A 16,951-nucleotide genomic window follows, 5' to 3' on the forward strand; every position below is an offset into this window, starting at 1 on the left:
TGCCTTTAACTCAAAATGATCTTCATACCAAAGTGTCCCCTGTTGGGACAGTCTGCCATTGGCCTCTACAACTCCCTCTCTCATTTTCTCTATCTTTTCCTCCCATTCTTCCTCTTCTTCTCTAACCCACATTCCCCCAGAAATACAGCTTGCTTTTAAAACATCACCTTCATCTGCCACAAATGAACTGAACACTTTCTTCCAAATTGCCATGACTAGAAAGTCCTGGGACACATCGTTCAGGCAGGCTTCTGCTTCATTAAAGGAACCGTTGCCCATTGTTCTCAAGTTGTGACAGGAGAAATGCACTCAGCAGTTTTACTAGAAGACCAACTCATTTCTTACCTGTTTAATTTTTACTGCCAGCCACATGATAGTTTCAGGCTGTCACTGAACATTAGCCACACCTACATCTGTCTTGCATTCTATTACCGGGCACTGCACATGGCAGCCACACTCTCTGGAATGCTCTGAATGAACCAGCTTCATGTGACAACAGTAGACCACGATCAAGGTCATAACAAGGATGATCTTTATGCCTTGATTACAGTTACTTAAAAATCTGAATAATTTACTATACATTGATTCCTCTCCGTTATAGAACTCCTAATTCTGCTTCTGCATTTCAGCATGGCTCATTATTATGCATGTCACCATTTCCATGTTTCATAGTAAAGTTTAGAGATTCTTTACATGACTGAAATTTAGAATATAAAATTTTTGAACTGGATGATATCAAAATGCAGCTTGTGGCATGGCCTGAGGGTATAGTGAGCTCAGCTGCCTTCTAAAATGCAGCTTGTGGGGGTGGGGGAAGAAAAGGTTCTAACTGCTTCTTAAAAATTATACATGTAGTCCCTCCTGAAATAACAGCATAACTGCCTCACTTTATAAACCAAGTGTAGATAAGTACCCCCCAGCAAGACACAACATGCATCCACTTAGCAAAACATCTGCTGACCCCTGGAACTCACCAAGTATATCCAAGCCTCAAATCCAAAAGCAAACACAGGGCCTTTAATTTGTAGCCTTTTGTATGTTAATATTTTATTTTCCCCTTCTGAATCTCATATTTATTTATTTATGTGCATTTTGTTCCTTTGAATCTGGTGGCAGCACTGTGAAATATCACAGACCTTTCACTCAGTATTTTGCTAACAAGCCAACCAGGTACAAACAGGATTTTTATATCCATTTGTAAATTCTAGTTGGGGGCAGTTGAGTCGAGAGAAGGAAAAATAAAAAGACAAATACTACATTTGTGTAAGGTTTAATTCACATCACTTGTACAATACTGTGCTGTTGGCATGTGTCTTAATAAATAGGCTTCAAAAAGAAATTATTGCAATGTAAAAATAGTTTCACTGAATTCACATGCTTTTTACTGTTCCCAGGTCTCAAAGTGGCTTTTAAAATGATTTTTCAGACTCTTAGAGCCTCTGTACCCCAGACTCTGTACCCCATACTGCGGTAGGATACATTTCTCCCCCCTGCTCCCTGGAGTGGAGCTGGAGTGAAGGGAGGTTGAGACAGCTTGGCACTGTGCTAGGCTAAAAGAGGCCCAGCTTGAGAGATTCACTGTTGTTGCCAGAAAAAAAAGGAACATGAGAAATTCAAGTGTCAAAAGAGGCTGGGGAGTTTAAGCCTGAGAAGAAAACCCACAAATTAACTAACTTACTAGATAGGCAGGTCAAATCTATTTATCCAACAGAAGATATCTGAGTGCCTACCACACCAAGCGCGCTATTCAAACATTGCATGGAACAAAGTCAATGCTTCCACGGAGAGAACAGTGTGGATTGTAATCTCCAAAATACATCTGTTACCTTAACACACTCCGGATTGTGCCCATTCCAAAATTGGCCTGCTCTGAAACCTTCTGGCCTTCAGATAGAAATCTACAGAAATCTCAGTGTAGTGGAAGAAAAGGAGTCCTACAGAAGCATACAAAACGGACCTAAACCTTTTTCTCTAGGAATGTGTTGCAGAGTTTCAATTTCTTAGTTGTATTTAAAATAACCACAGTCGCCTCTACTGACAGCCTCCCAGCACATAATGAAACGACCTCACCGGCTTTGGATCCTGGATTTGGCATTAGGGCAAAAAGAAAATGTAACTAGAAGTAGTAAACTAAATAAAGCCCAACAATCTTACTTCAGCATGGGAGGAGAAGCTTTCCCTGCGAGGGGACCTGCTATAGTTAGTGCTGCTTCACGAATCTGCATGTCCTCCTTGTGCAGAGGCATAATCTAATCTTCTCTGCATTGTTCCAATTTTAGTGTACGTGCTGTGGGAGGCAGAACTGTAGTTAGGGCTTTTCTGGCTTGTTTTTGGGTAGGTTCCCCACCAGGTTCCAGCTTCTTACTGCCCTCTGCTGGGTAAGCCTGACTTCAGCCTTTGTAAACCAGCCTTCTACCCAACTGCTATTCTACTAGATGGGTAAATAAATGCACTTGCTCACATTTTTTAAATTTTTTGTATTCCTGGCACTTCATATTAACCCTGAGAGAGCCCTATACCATTCTCGTTTCTTTAAAAAAATTTTTTTACTACAAAAACAATACATATTGAAGAAAAAATAAGCAACATGTAAACCAAAATACCCACCTTTTCAGAAACCACTAAAACCTTGATGTATGTCCTTATATTCGTGTTTTTTTTCAAAATGTGGTCCTATTGTACATTTTGAATATTGCTTTAAAAGTATATGAACAGGGGCACCTGGGTGGCTCCAGTGGGTTAGGCCTCGGCCTTTGGCTCAGGTCAGGATTTTAGGGTCCTGGGATCGAGCCCCACATTGGGCTGTCTGCTCCGCAGTGAGCCTGCTTCCTCTTCTCTGTCTGCCTCTGCCTACTTGTGAGCTCGCTCTGTCAAATAAAATCTTTAAAAAAAAGTGTATAAACAGATGTCCTTCATACTGTTTTTTAGGCACCATAATATCCTATTCTGTAATCGTACATTTTATTCTCCTACTTTAACCCCCCAAAAAGTATGTTCTAATAGCCCTGTGATAAATATGTTAATAGCTATAATCATGCTTTCCTTTGTAATTGATCCATAAATGTGTACTCTTCACCAAGGGCATTCTTAATTGATGCTGTAACCTTTCTCCTTTATCATCAAAAACGGGAAAGTTAACAGTACATCTTGGCAGGGCCACAGGATCATCACCAGTGCCTCCACAGGTGGAGGCTTACTTCACAACCCAGTTTAGTTCAGAAACTTGAAAGAAATGGAGTTTCTACCTGTAAAAGTACTTCTCTCTCTCCTCTCTGGCACTTGCCCTGTCTAAAGCCAATTTGTTGTGGAAATCAATTTAGGAATGCAGTGCTGATGGGGACTATGGAGTCAAACAAAAGCAAAATTCTCTTAAGGGATGCTTCATGCAAACCAGGAAAAAGCTGAGAAAATTGCCCCTTTTGTGTAAAGAATCCTCAGGATCCCCTTCCTCATTTCTAAGACTTTCCAAGCAAAACCCAGATTGTAATGCAACTTCAATCAGTAGACTGTGGCTAGGTAGAACAGGGTTTGTTGACTGAAATACCTTACTGGTAATAAGAGTTTGAATTTAGGTGTGCTTGTGCTATTTGAAGCCATGTCTTTTTTTTTTTTTTTTAAGGACACCAAAACTTTTCTCCTCTGGGGAGTGAGCATCAGTCTGAATCCTTCTGAACACTCTTGATGCATTAATATGTAGCCTAAGTCCCAAATGCCTGACCACTCTCTGAAAGATTAATTTTCAACTTTGACTTCCAGGACCCCTTTGCCCCCAGCAATCACTCACACTTCACCCAGTAGGTTCTCTGAGAGCCTGGTGGCCTCCATCTTCAACACCTCCTTAGCCAGGCCATGATGCCTCCACTGATCTTGCCGAAATTTACTGCCTCAATACTCTGGCTTGTGCATGGAGCTTGAGGACTGGGAGACAGTCTTACCCTCTCAGCCTGTCCCATCACCCACCTGGAGTGATGAAAACTGTGATCTTATTTCTGTCGCTTTTGACTATCCATCCTCACCTTCCTTCTCTGTGGGCCTCAGGAGTACATGGAGACATTAAAAGCTTATTTGAACAATCTCAAACTGCCGATTCTGTTGCTTCTATAATCCAGTTGAAAATGAACAAATACCTGTTTTTAAGACACCAACTTAATACAACCCTGTTGTAAATCCACTATGGATGTCCTGGGGTTTTTTAAAAAAGCATTTAAAGTGGCTTACCAAAACCACATCTATCAGAAATTTTAGTATCAGGACCAAGCAAAAAATTTTAAAAAGCAAACGGGAGTTGACAAGGAAAACGGATTCCTTGGAGTGGAGGTTTCTTACAGCTGAAATGAACAGGAACACCTGAGTCTCACTGACCACAGGAACAAGAAAACAGTATGAAGTGCTTGGCTCAGATGACACTTGCTTTGGCCTGGACCCTTTAGCATGGATGAGCTCTCTTGTGAATTCCATATAAGCTATACAGCCAAATCCAAAACCATAAGACTGATGTTACATTTGAACTGGGTTTTGAAGGATGAGTAGACAGCCCAGTGGAGAAACCTACATTTCAAGCAGAAAGAGCTCAGTGTAACAACTCTGAGAGCAGCATGGATGTTAAATTCAAGGGAGTACGGACTCACAGCATTAGCTCATTGAGCAGCTACTCCAGTCCGTGAAGTCTGTGATGGCTTAAACAAGGTGGGGGCGGGAGCAGAGGACTCCTGATGCCTCTACCTTGAAAACTGAGTAGATGTAAACACTTGGTGCAAAGCCTGATACACTAGATATTCAGTAACTACTATCCTCTAACTGAAAACATTTTACGAATCTTCATGCTCACTGAGAGATCTACAAAACTTGAGGAATACCAAAGTTGAGGTACAAGTGGGTGTTCATGGAGTGCTCCCTACTGCACACCCTTTGCCTAGAGCTGACCAAAACTAAAACAGGAACTTCGATTCAGAAAAAAAAAGAAATCTGGAGAAGTTACAGAACAGTCCCATGGAAGTAAATTTACTAGGGCCACAGAACTCTGGTGCTAGCGTTAAGGGACTAAGGGGCAGAAGTGAAGCGTGGCAAAGCGCTGAAGTATGGACAAAACTCTAGAAAATCCAAGAGGTGAAGATGAAAAAGCTGTGAAGCTATTGAGTTTGACCATAAAGTCTCAGGGACCAGACTGACATTTTAGAGAAAGCAGTTGAGAAGATGGAAATCACCATCTTGAGTATTACGAACAGCCACAAGTAGTAGAAATCTAGTAAAGGGCACAGTATTCCTTAGAGATCTGACCTGAGGGATCAGTGGATATGCAAATACCAAAAACACCTAATGCTGACTTAGGTAAGTGAAGATACAGTTCAGCCAGTTTTCCCAAAATGGAAATGCCAAGTGCTATACTCCACTATCCTCCCTAGCATGAGCTACAGAATTCCCAAACACCATCAAAACCGAAGAAAAAGTTGGAAGGGTTTTGCTACTCCAATAGCTCAAACAGTGCCAGGTTAAGAGTGAATGACTCAACTATTTGCCTCACAGATATTCATATGCACCAGAATTCAAAACAAAGAGAAGACCCCTTCCTTAGAAATAGCAGATAGCTTGGGTTGACATTTAATGGTGACAGATGGACCCCAAGGTACCATTATCTAAGGAAACTATCATTAAGGCTTTAAGACTACAGTAGCTCTAGGACTCTTGAAGCCATTCACTCCACCACAACAGATACCATGGAAAGAACAAGCAGCCTTTAGTGATCCTAGAGGTTGCTACATTACCTAGAGGTGAATTTTATTGAAGGCTTAAACCTATAAACTCCCAACATGCAGAAAAATACTCACCATCGTACATGTAAGCATTCAAAACCGATCTGGCTCCATTTTGCTTCATGTACCCGCATAACTATACAGCAGTACCAAAAAACTAGAGAAATTCTAAGTAACCTTTAGCAGCAATTTATCAAGGACTTCGATTATTAACATTTCCATTAATCCTACCTGGCTCACTAATTTCATGTTTGTACCAACTTGGTCCAGGCCTGAAATACATGGGTCATCATGGACTCTGTGGAGATTGAGACTTCAGCATAGAGAAGCATATCCTGCTTCTGCACCTAAGACAGTACCAAGGGTTATAACCCACACCATGAACACCCTGTCTCTTCCAAAAGACAGGTCCATTAAGCACTTTCTGGACATCCTGTACTTTGCATCCCACAGCCTAAATCCAATCCTGCCTACCTCGTACTTTCTATCAACTTGTTTGACTTCTTCAATCTGCTGTCAAGTTGCCAGACTGCAAAGTAACACCCACACTTGACTAGCCTCGGCCCATTTCTCTAGGTCCTAGGCGGTCTTGATGTTGTTACAAACAGTACACTTAACCCCTGGATGTCACCTTCACTTTAAGGCTTTTGTTACTTAGGTCATCCTGTTCTCAGTTGTTAAGAGTTTAATTACTGACTGGTTAGAGTAGGCTTTCATTTAGAAACCAGGAAGAAACAAACAGCATGTTTCTAGTTATTTTGCTAATTCTACAATGATTATCTTTTCTCTTGCTAAGAGACCTTATTCTAGTGTCCATCCCCCGCAATAAAAAAACAAACCAGGTGTGGAACAAGAGCTAAGTTTATTTGTTCATTTCTTGCATTTGAAGTATTCCTCGATGACATCCTTCGCCTGAGACTCTTTGCCATAGTCCTAAAAGAATTAAAAGAAAAAAATTTTAACTAACATTTAGAAAACTCTTACCAAGTTGTTACTACTGGTTTTGGCGAAGCTTTACAAAATTATTTCTGAAAGTTTCCATCATTACAATTTCTTATAGCCATTTTCAGGGACCTTAAGGACTTCAATGTCTTTAAGGCTCGTAACATGGCATTACTATTGCCAGCATTTTCTAAATTTCTGCAGAAACACATTCAGGTAAGCAGATTAATTGGCTGGCTTAATTACAGCCCATTTTCCTTTTCTCAAAGGCAGAAAAGGACATCTTTTAAGTCTTCAAAAATCACACCTTTCTTTCATTTTGACATTCCTCACAATTAAAATTCTACACTGAATTATGCAGCTTCCCAGCACAACCTTCACCCCAGAGATAAATACTGACTTACCTTAACCACCACACAACTGCAACCAACCACTTTACGGGGTTTTCCCTCTCTGTCAATTTTACAGAGGCCTACCCACTCCCCTAGTTTCTTGTTGTCATCAACCTGTGAAGATAAATTAAGGAAAAAAAAAAATCACCGTATTAGCAGACAATAATGCTACTGACAATAAATCAGCCCAAAAGGTAGCTGTAGTCAGATAGGGTGACATGGCAGTTTCCTCATGGCAATTCAGTAGAGGGAGCCAGTTGTCATCATGTACAGCATCAGATCACCTAAAAGCACTCTACCTCACTTCTATACCAACACCAAAATTACCAGTCAATTACAGAACACCTCTGTAACTAGCTTTACACAGTCCAAGATATCAAGCCTATGGGATGTTTTTCACACCACCAGAAAGCAAGAACACTTTCTTTACAAATTTTACTAACTGGATAAAACAGCATTTAATACAGCTATAACCCTAACTGGCTCAATTTTCATTAAGCTAAAGCATCTGCGAATTCAGATAAAAAGGTAACTTACCTTGATTAGGTTGATTTGGTGTTCAGCACAAAGGGCCTCCACCAACTTGACATACATAGGTTCATCACAGTTGGATGCAAGCACACAAAGATGGGCTTGGCGCCTGAAAGGCAAACCTGGTATAAGCTAAAACTCGGGTCTGAAACACAACTTTACTAGAGTTACCTCTGCAATCATTACACTGGCCAAACACAACCAACACCCACTGTACAACTACCGCAGTTTAAAAAACCTGTTAAATAGCACAGATCCAGTCACTGATAAAAATCAAGCCTCCAGTAACTCCCCCAAATACTAGTTTTATGAAGAAATTAGTTCACCAATTTGTGGCCAAAACACTATCCTCCTTTCTTGCAAGCCACTGACACGTTTACAAACCACTGTAGTGAAACACAAACCACTGCTATTAGAATTGTTACCGGTTACCGGCCCAGAAAATTAGTACAGGCATCACTGCCATTGTACAAGTAGTGCAGAGGGCTCACACCAGGACCAGAAGGGCTTCCAGCAAGTGCTATTTCCCGTGAACTCAAGTGACCAACCTACACCGAAGTGAGCTGAATGAACTTGTTTACTGCCTAAGAAATTCTTAAAAGCGAATTAAAATTCAGCTCAAATAGTTAATACCTGCAGCTGCTTTGCCACTATAACCAGCCCAAGAACTAAACGGAGTTACAAAATCTCCGTTATTTTTTTTTTCTACAGCTACTACTTTCTCAAATTTTAAGTCCAGGTGCTTCTGCAACATTAGCCTGAAATTCCCTAATTTAACTTGGTAGTTCCATTTTCGCTAACTGCCAAATGAGGATTTCTTAGCGAAATTAACTCCACAACCTACAGGTTTGTCAGACTGTTAGGTTTCACTCATAAAAAGAGTGAAGGGGTATCCGACAATTTAAGTCATCATTCAAACACTGTAGTCTTCCTCTAGTTATAAAAATTACTCCTTCTCATTCCAAACAGAAACTCACAAACTTGGCAGGCTATAGAGATCTGAGTTCTGATACCTTTTCCTAGGTTTCCTGTAGGACGGATGCCATTCAGAACTCTTGCGCTAACACCATGAACTTCACGCTTTCTTCCCTCGGCTGCAGTTTTGTTCCGGTTCCAACAACCCACCGTACTGAGACTGATGATACACGTACTTGTCTAAGGCTTTGGCAGCTTCGCGAATTCCACGTGCTAGGCCATCGTGGATGAGGGCGGTCTTCAGCACCTCTTGTAAAGCAGTATTAACGTCCATTACACCTCCAGCAGCAATGCTGAAATGCAACAAATAAACTCAAAACCATTAGTAAAATCCCCGAACGCCTAAAACCCTGAATCACATGCCCTTAAGGCGCCGCGGCCTACCCTGACCCCACATCCCCCCGCTCACTGCCCATTCCCTGCCGGCACCAAACCCCGAGGCTGGGCTCACCCTTCCTCGGCCATGGCGGTGGATTACGAGTGTAGCCGAATCTTGACTGCACTACAATACAAAAACAAAAACAAAAGAAAAAAACAGGTAACTAAATATAAATAGCTCGGCTAAACCCCAATACCGAGCCAAAAGCAATAAATGCACCACAGCCACCACCCCAACCTCGTTCAACTCACCCCTCGCCTCCGCCTCCGCGCGACTCGGCGGCGGCAGGGAAAGAGGTCGTATGCGGCCGCATGACGGTATTTAAGGGCTTCCCAGGACCCCTATGCGCATGTGCATTCCCTTTCATGAGAGAGGTGGCTCTGGTGGTGCCGGGCCTCGAGAGTTTCTGTTTCCGGATTGAGGTGGTTCAGAGACGAGGGTATTCCTAGTCTTCTGGCTCTGCGCGGCCGGTCACTGACACGCGCAACAGGCACCAACGCGGACAGCCTCACAGCGTCCTTCCCCGCCGAAGGCGTGGTCTACGCAGGCCCAGAGAGCTCGTTCTACGGAGCGCAATAGGGGCCAAGCGCGCCTCTGTGCTGTCTCGTTAGGTCCGTGGACCCTTGCCTTCCTCGCTGAGTCCGTTTGAACCTTTGTCACAGTACATTGTAGTTTCTTGTCGACCCCCACCAACTGGGTCTTCCTGCGTGGCACGCTCTCCCGATTCTTCTCAGCCGTTCTAAATGTCTGCGAATGTGTTTTGTGGGTGATCCACATTTGTTGTGAAACGAAAGCCAGCACGTTTTCAACACTAAGCACATGGTAAAATTCCACTTGACCGGCGATATGTTAGTAGAGTGCCACCTGAGGTGGTTGGTTACGGTTTCTAAATGTAGTTGGTTCTAATGAATTTTTTTTTTCTTTTTCTAACTCTAGATTGTCCCCTAAATTCGTATTCCCGCGCAAATCGGGATTCAGTAGGTGCCTTGGAAACGCCTACGGTATGCCAGACACCGGAACTGGGTGCGGAGTAATAGTGATGAGAACGTGGTCTTTGAGAAATCTGGCATTAATTTTGCCATGCAGGACTGGCGGAGTTAGAAATGGAATCTGGGGACCCTAGAACTCTATGACTAGAAGCAGCATTTTGAATTTTGCATTTATTGACCATTCTCCTACCCCCGTTTCAAAACGCAAATATATGAAATACGGCCGCGCATTCTCATTCTCAGTACGGTCTCTTTTTCTTTCTTCTTCTTCTTCTTCTTTTTTTTTTTTTTTTTTAGAACTTCCTCTCCTGTCAAGTCTCCAGGCCAGTCAGCAATTAGGCGTTTGATAAGTGCCGGTACCGGGGATACAGTGACATGGACCGTGGATACAGTGAGTGCTGTGAAGAAAACAAAAATGAGTAACATGAGTGCGGGACGGAATTAACCAGAACAAGAGAGATATATTGGAATTTTAATAAATGTATATAGTTCGTTTTTACCATTTTGAATGCTTACAGATTTTCATTTTTAAAATGTGAAGCTTTTTCATTCTATTCATGACTCATCCTAAAAGGCTGCTCACTTATTTGTTGATTTAATTACCTATTGAACATTTGCTTTATTTTTTTTTTTTAAATATTTTTTATTTATTTATTTGACAGAGAGAGATCACAAATAGGCAGAGAGGCAGGCAGAGAGAGAGAGAGAGGAGGAAGCAGGCTCCCTGCTGAGCAGAGAGCCTGATGCGGGACTCGATCCCAGGACCCTGAGATCATGACCTGAGCCGAAGGCAGCGGCCTAACCCACTGAGCCACCCAGGTGCCCCTGAACATTTGCTTTAAAAAAAAAAGTTCCAGACCTTATAAAAATGAAATTTATTACTACCGCTCTCACGGTTGTGGTAGGATTAAGATTTAAACCCAATATTAAAATACTTAAACGCCACGGAGAAGGTACAAAGTGCATGGGGGTTAGAGAGTGGAGATGATGTGGAAAGATAAAGATGGATTTGACTCTGTGGCAACATTTGAAATGGGAAAACAACAACAACAACAAATGAAAGGGTTCTAAATCGGGAGCATGAGAGAAAAGGAGAGGGTGTTCTAAGAGGAGCAGAGAGTAAGGGCAAAGACCCAGATGCCTCCTTGGCTTTTTTGGAAGTTATCATAGCACACTTGTATTTTCGAAAGAGAATGTGGAGGTTTCAGCAATTTCTAGTTACCTTGATAAAAGTTGATAAAAGTTAATGTGCTAAGCATTAGATTTCATATTAGATTTCTCCCTCCACCCTCCAAAACAAATATTAGAGAGAAGGCAGAGAATTTGGTAAAAACTCAAGAAATGTCATAGGGGAAAATAATAATTTCCAAACAATGTATTTATACAGAGTGAAAAAAATTAAGTACCTTTTTGCTTTTGTTGATTTCTCTCTTCTAGCAGCTGGTAGTCTATTATGTAGATTCAAATATCATGGGCCTATGCCTTAATATTTCACCTTATAAATACCTTTTCTACTAGTTGTAAACCTCTTTCCTTAGAACCTTTGAAACCTATATATATTTTTTGAAGTTCTAATACATAGCTGTTTCTAATCCTAGGAATGAACTTAAGGGACACAGTGGCGATTCAAGGATTCTTAATATAAATGTACTTAGTTCACTTGCTTAAGGTTACTTCCTCTCAATTTTAGATACTGCCAAAGGTTGAAGATAATATTACTTAGAGACTAAATGCCAGAGTCATTCTTATACCAGTAGATTATAATACTTATAGAAAATACACAAATGTGCATCTAAAATACCCACGAAAGGTAAATTCTAAAGTTTGTTTTAGGAACAATAAATAAAAGTAAGTAATTTTGTTTAGCACTTCCTATGTACCAAGTAATGTGCTAAATTATTATGTTTTCTTCCTTGATTGTCCTTGAGACCTTACATGGTAGTGGTGGTATTAGCCTCATTTAACAAAGTAAAGAAATAAGTTTAGAGAGTTGCTCAAGATCACACACCTAGTAAATGCAGAGCCTAAAACTGCAATATTTGAGCCCAGTATTTGCAGTATTTGAGCCCAGTGGACTTCAAAGCTTATGCTTCCAACCCCTCATCCATTTGAATGATTGCCCAAATGTGGATGATCATAGAATTCAATAACTCTTCACATCTGATGTTGGGAACAGTGCAACTGATTCTACTTCATTGTGCTAAAAAGCTGGGTAGATGGAGAAAGAAAATATTACAGTTTTAGGCAGAAAAAGAGAACAGTAGAAATTTGCATTCCTTATCTAAGTAGATACCTTATTAGTTTGCTACAGCTTCCATAACAAAGTATCAAAACCTGGGTGACTTAAACAACAAAGTTATTGACTCACAGTGCTGAAGGCAAGTAGTCTGAAATCCTGGAGTCTGCAGGGTTGGTTCCTTTTAAGGCTGTGAGGGTGAATCTGCTCATTCTTTGCTCCTAAATTCTGGAGCTTTCCCAGAAATCTTGGTGTTCCTTGGCTGTGGCAGCATAATTCCACCTTCACATGGTGTTCTCCCTGTCCAATTTTTTCTTTTTTTATAGGGATACTAGTTATCCTTTTTTTTTTAAGATTTTGTTTATTTATCTGAAAGTGTGAAAGAGCACAAGCAGGGTGAGAGAGCAGAGGAAGAGGGAGAAGCAGACTCTTGGCTGAGCAGGGAGGCCACTGACGGGATCTCAGATCATGACCACAGCAGAGGGCAGATGCTTAACAGAGTAAATGACCCAGGCACCCCAAGGATACTAGTTACCTGGTATTAAGGGCCCACCCTACTCTAGTATGACCTCATCTTAACTAATTACATTTAAAACAACCCTCCAAATAGGGTCTTGATATGTGGTGCTACGGTTAGGACTTGAACATATGTATTTCAGGGGAACACAATTTAGCCTAAAACAGATGTCAGAAGAAGAGATGTAGGACAGAATAAATGATAAAAAAAGATCTTTGAGTTAAATTACAATAAGCTTACTTGAAAGACCAGAGCTGGGAAGAGAAGCTGGGCCAATGTCCATTAAAGACTTTATTTCTTTGAGTGATGGGGACCAGCGAGTTCAAATTTCAGCTCACTTTGTGGCCTTGAGCAAATTACTTATTTTTCTGAGCCAGCAGAATTGATAAAACTATAAAATTTTGTAAGGATTAAATGGGATGGTTATTTAAAGTGTTTACCACTCTACCTGTGGATGTAGTTATTTATCTTATAGAGAATTTGATATGACAATATATGGAGGGGTATCTGGGTGGCTCAGTGGATTTAGCACCCTTTGGCTCAGGTAATAATCCCAGGACCCTGGGATCAAGCCCCAGGGCTGCTCCTTGATCAGCAGGGAGACTGCTTCTCCCTCTCCCTCTGCCTGCCGCTCCTCCTGCTAGTGCACTCTCGCTTTCTCTCTGACAAATAAATAAATAAAATCTTTAAAAAAATAAAAAAAAAAAAAGGAAGCAAGCAAGCAAGCAAATATTTGGAAAGGTTCTTAAGTATTACTTTCTCTTGCCTTAAACCGCCCAGCACTAAGTACAGTGACCTGCATATTGGAATAACTAGACTGATATGTACTGCGTGAACACATCATATTAAATAAGTTTAAAGAGGCAACTGGGGTGGGGGGGTGCCTGCATGGCTCAGTGGGTTAAGCCTCTGCCTTCAGCTCAGGGTCCTGGAATAGAGCCCTGCATCTGGCTCTCTGCTTAGCAGGGAGCCTGCTTCTCACTCCCCCCCCCCCCCCGCCTACTTGTGATCTCTCTCTGTGTCAAATTAATAAATAAAATCTTTTAAAAAAAAAAATAAAGAGGCAACTGAATAGCTGACATACTTAAAAGAAAGCCATGTTGAAAACTACAGAACTAGAGCGAGATAAATCAACATCTCTTGTGAATTAGTGGGAGGTTTGGGGCATCCCAGAAAACCACGTTTAAAAGAAAACCATGTTTATGGTGCACTTGGGTGGCTCAGTGGGTTAAACCCCTGCCTTCGGCTCAGGTCATGATCTCAGGGTTATGGGATTGAGCCCTGAATGGGTCTCTCTGCTCAGCAGAGAACCCGTTTCCCCCCCTCTCTCTGCCTGCCTCTCTGCCTACTTGTGATCTCTGTCAAATAAATAAATAAAATAATTTTTTAAAAAAAGAAAAGAAAACCACGTTTAATTTTAAAAAGTTTTAAATGTCCCTACCTTTGAGGATAGAAAATAAACTCAATCCATGGAAATGGGAGCTAAGAAATAGGAGAAAACTCAGGAAATATTATCCTGCTGTAGCTCAGGGTAATATAGGTCTAGTCTTGGCTTATGTAGCATGTGGTTTTAAAGATACTGCAGAAAATTTAGTTGTAGCTGAAGAGAGGTTTAGGCCAAAGAAGATAGAATCCTATTATATCAAGGGAAGAATCAAAGAAGAAAGAAAAGTTGGTAAAAGGGAAGAGAATAAAGAAAATAAGAAATGAGATGACTAAGAATGGAATAAATTAATAAAGACACCTGGTCTTAGCTTGTAAAGTAAATATGTGAGGACTTTAATTGGAAAACCTAGTTTATTAAGGGGGAAATGGTTGTAGGAGAGAATGGGGCTAGATGATCAAAAAGCTGAGTATGAAGCCTATGTAAATAGTTTAATAGTTAATAGTTTATAGCTAATAGTTTTGTGTCATTCTCCTCTATCCGTAAGTCTATTTTTTTTTTTAAAGATTTTATTTATTTATTTGACAGAGAGATTACAAGTAGGCAGAGAGGCAGGCAGAGAGAGAGGAGGAAGCAGGCTCCCTGCTGAGCAGAGAGCCCAATGCGGGACTCGATCCCAGGACCCTGAGATCATGACCTGAGCCGAAGGCAGCGGCTTAACCCACTGAGCCACCCAGGCGCCCCTCCGTAAGTCTATTTTTTAAATAAAGATTTTATTTATTTATTTGACAGAGAGCACAAGCAGGGGGAACAGCAGGCAGAGGGAGAAGCAGGCTCCCCTCTGAGCAAGGAGCCTGATGCAGGACTCAATCTGAGGACCCTGGGATCATGACCTAAGCCGAAGGCAGCTGCTTAACCGCCTGAGCCACCCAGGCGTCCCAAACCTCCCATAAGTTTTCTCAGTCCTTGTTGTTACTGCTACCAGATGCTCCCCAGAGCTCTTTGCGTGCTGTAGCTGCTTACTATAGCACAGATTCAGAATTGGTGGGGACTAAACATACTGAGGAAGATAATCAGAAGTAATAAAGATTTATGAATAAACTATAAGCCAGCAACATGGGTAATTTGTAAATGAAAAAGAGTAGTGACCAATAGAATAAACCCTAAATTCACATTAAATGTATTCACTTTGGATACAAGGAGGACCTGAGTGTGTAGGGCTCAAGATCCCAGTGCTGCTTTCTCTAGACTAGATCTGTTGTTATCTCTGTTACATTTCTTTCTCTTTTTTTTTTTTTTAAGATTTTATTTATTTATTTGACAGAGATCACAAGTAGGCAGAGAGAGAGAGGAGGAAGCGGGCTCCCTGCCTAGCAGAGAGCCCGATGCGGGGCTCAATCCCAGGACCCTCGGATCATGACCCCAGCGGAAGGCAGAAGCTTTAACGCACTGAGCCACACAGGCGCCCCACTGTGTTAAACTTCTTTTGAATAATGGGTCCTGACACTCTAAAAAGTGTTTGATAATTGCAGTTTTTATTAGAGAACAATTGGAATAAAACCAGGACCATTCTTGTCTTTAGAACTAGAGGTACATTAAAGAGAGAAAAACGTCCTAGTCACCTAACCAGTTCTAACCCCAAACAAAGAAGTTAAAGGGTAGACTGATGATCTAAGAATTCTTTATGTGGACTCCTCCTCTCTCTCATTTTCTGACTCTGTAGCCTTTGTCAAAATACTTCTAGTCTAATGATCCTCAAGTGCCTCGTCTGCAAAATGTAGTGGGGAATTGAATAAGATGCTCTTAAAGACTCTTGGTTTGGACATGCTATGCTATCATTTTGCAACAATAATTTTAACTTCTAGTAAATGCTGAACACTTATGCAATCTACTGTATTCATTTTTTTATATCATATGACTTTAGCACATGACACTGAATTATAGCTGATGCCAACTTTCCTACTGTGTATCCACGTTATAGATGATCTCTTAATTTGTAAATGACAGTTGTTGCTTTCTTTCTTTCTTTTTTTTTTTTTTTTAAGATTTTATTTATTTATTTGACAGGCAGAGACACAAGTAGGCAGAGAGGCAGGCAGAGAGAGAAAAAGGGAAGCAGGTTCCCTGCTGAGCAGAGAGCCCGATGCAGGGCTCCATCCCAGGACCCCGGGATCATGACCTGAGCTGAAGGCAGAGGCTTTAACCCACTGAGCCGCCCAGGCGCCCCCAGTTGTTGCTTTCTTGTATTAGGATAAGAAAGCATGTTTATTGTAGAAAATTTGGATAATACTGTATCAATTATGGTTCTTTGCATACAACTGATTGATCTATGACCAACATTTAAAAAAAAAAAATGAAGGGTGCCCGGGTGGCTCAGTGGGTTAAGCCTCTGCCTTTGGCTCAGGTCATGATCTCAGAGTCCTGGGATCTAGCCCCGCATCGGGCTCCCTGCTCAGAGGGGAGCCTGCTTACCTCTCTCTCTCTGCCTGCCTCTCTGCCTACTTGTGATCTCTCTCTGTAAAATAAATAAATAAAATCTTAAAAAAAAAATGAATCGGGTCACTTGAGTGGCTCAGTCTTTAAGCTGCTGCCTTCAGCCCAGGTCAAGATCCCAGGGTGATAAATAAATAAGTTAATAACTAAAATTATTCTCCTAATAAGCTATTATATGGCTCAGAGGATTCAAGGGTTTGCTAGTAATCAGGTTTGAGCAATGGTAGAAACAGGATGTTCTACGGATCTTGGTTACAGGAGCTCATGAAGTCTCATAAGGAAGGCAGTTCTTCTCAAACTAACTGACTATATGGAGATTGTTCACCCGATCCTGCACATAATAAAATACAGCACAACTACTAG

General features: G+C 41.3%; 2 protein-coding genes and 4 non-coding genes across 8 annotated transcripts in view; 1 reads left to right on the forward strand and 5 right to left on the reverse strand.

Moving 5' to 3' along the window:
- Positions 1 to 2,195: 2,195 nt before the first annotated feature.
- LOC122898239 lies at positions 2,196 to 2,303 on the reverse strand. Its single transcript, XR_006382926.1, has one exon. It is a non-coding gene; the product is annotated as a U6 spliceosomal RNA (small nuclear RNA).
- A 4,290-nt stretch (positions 2,304 to 6,593) lies between these two features.
- LOC122906533 (40S ribosomal protein S12) lies at positions 6,594 to 9,314 on the reverse strand. Its single transcript, XM_044248602.1, has 6 exons — positions 9,221 to 9,314; positions 9,042 to 9,092; positions 8,767 to 8,883; positions 7,622 to 7,724; positions 7,097 to 7,198; positions 6,594 to 6,683 (listed from the first exon to the last, which is right to left on the reverse strand). The coding sequence occupies exons 2-6, from the start codon at positions 9,053 to 9,055 to the stop codon at positions 6,621 to 6,623; spliced, it is 399 nt and encodes a 132-aa protein (XP_044104537.1). The 5' UTR covers positions 9,056 to 9,092; positions 9,221 to 9,314; the 3' UTR covers positions 6,594 to 6,620.
- On the reverse strand, positions 6,803 to 6,932 carry LOC122898315. The gene has a single exon (XR_006382982.1). It is a non-coding gene; the product is annotated as a small nucleolar RNA SNORA33 (small nucleolar RNA).
- Positions 7,282 to 7,358, reverse strand: LOC122898321. Its single transcript, XR_006382988.1, has one exon. It is a non-coding gene; the product is annotated as a small nucleolar RNA SNORD100 (small nucleolar RNA).
- On the reverse strand, positions 8,462 to 8,534 carry LOC122898290. The gene has a single exon (XR_006382960.1). It is a non-coding gene; the product is annotated as a small nucleolar RNA SNORD101 (small nucleolar RNA).
- Positions 9,315 to 9,531: 217 nt separating the features above from the next.
- Positions 9,532 to 16,951, forward strand: part of SLC18B1 (solute carrier family 18 member B1) — a 41,359-nt gene continuing 33,939 nt past the window's right edge. Inside the window, exons 1-3 of one of the 3 annotated variants that reach the window (XM_044248621.1) lie at positions 9,532 to 9,791; positions 9,906 to 9,970; positions 10,256 to 10,349. In XM_044248621.1, the coding sequence (XP_044104556.1) occupies positions 10,334 to 10,349 (16 nt within the window). In that variant the 5' untranslated portion in view covers positions 9,532 to 9,791; positions 9,906 to 9,970; positions 10,256 to 10,333. Of the gene's footprint in view, positions 9,971 to 10,255; positions 10,350 to 16,951 lie in introns of all 3 variants that reach the window. The other 2 variants (XM_044248629.1, XM_044248637.1) reach the window with 2 other exon arrangements.

This window comes from Neovison vison, chromosome 1 (genome assembly GCF_020171115.1).
Source record: "Neovison vison isolate M4711 chromosome 1, ASM_NN_V1, whole genome shotgun sequence".
Taxonomy (NCBI): Eukaryota; Metazoa; Chordata; class Mammalia; order Carnivora; family Mustelidae; genus Neogale; species Neogale vison.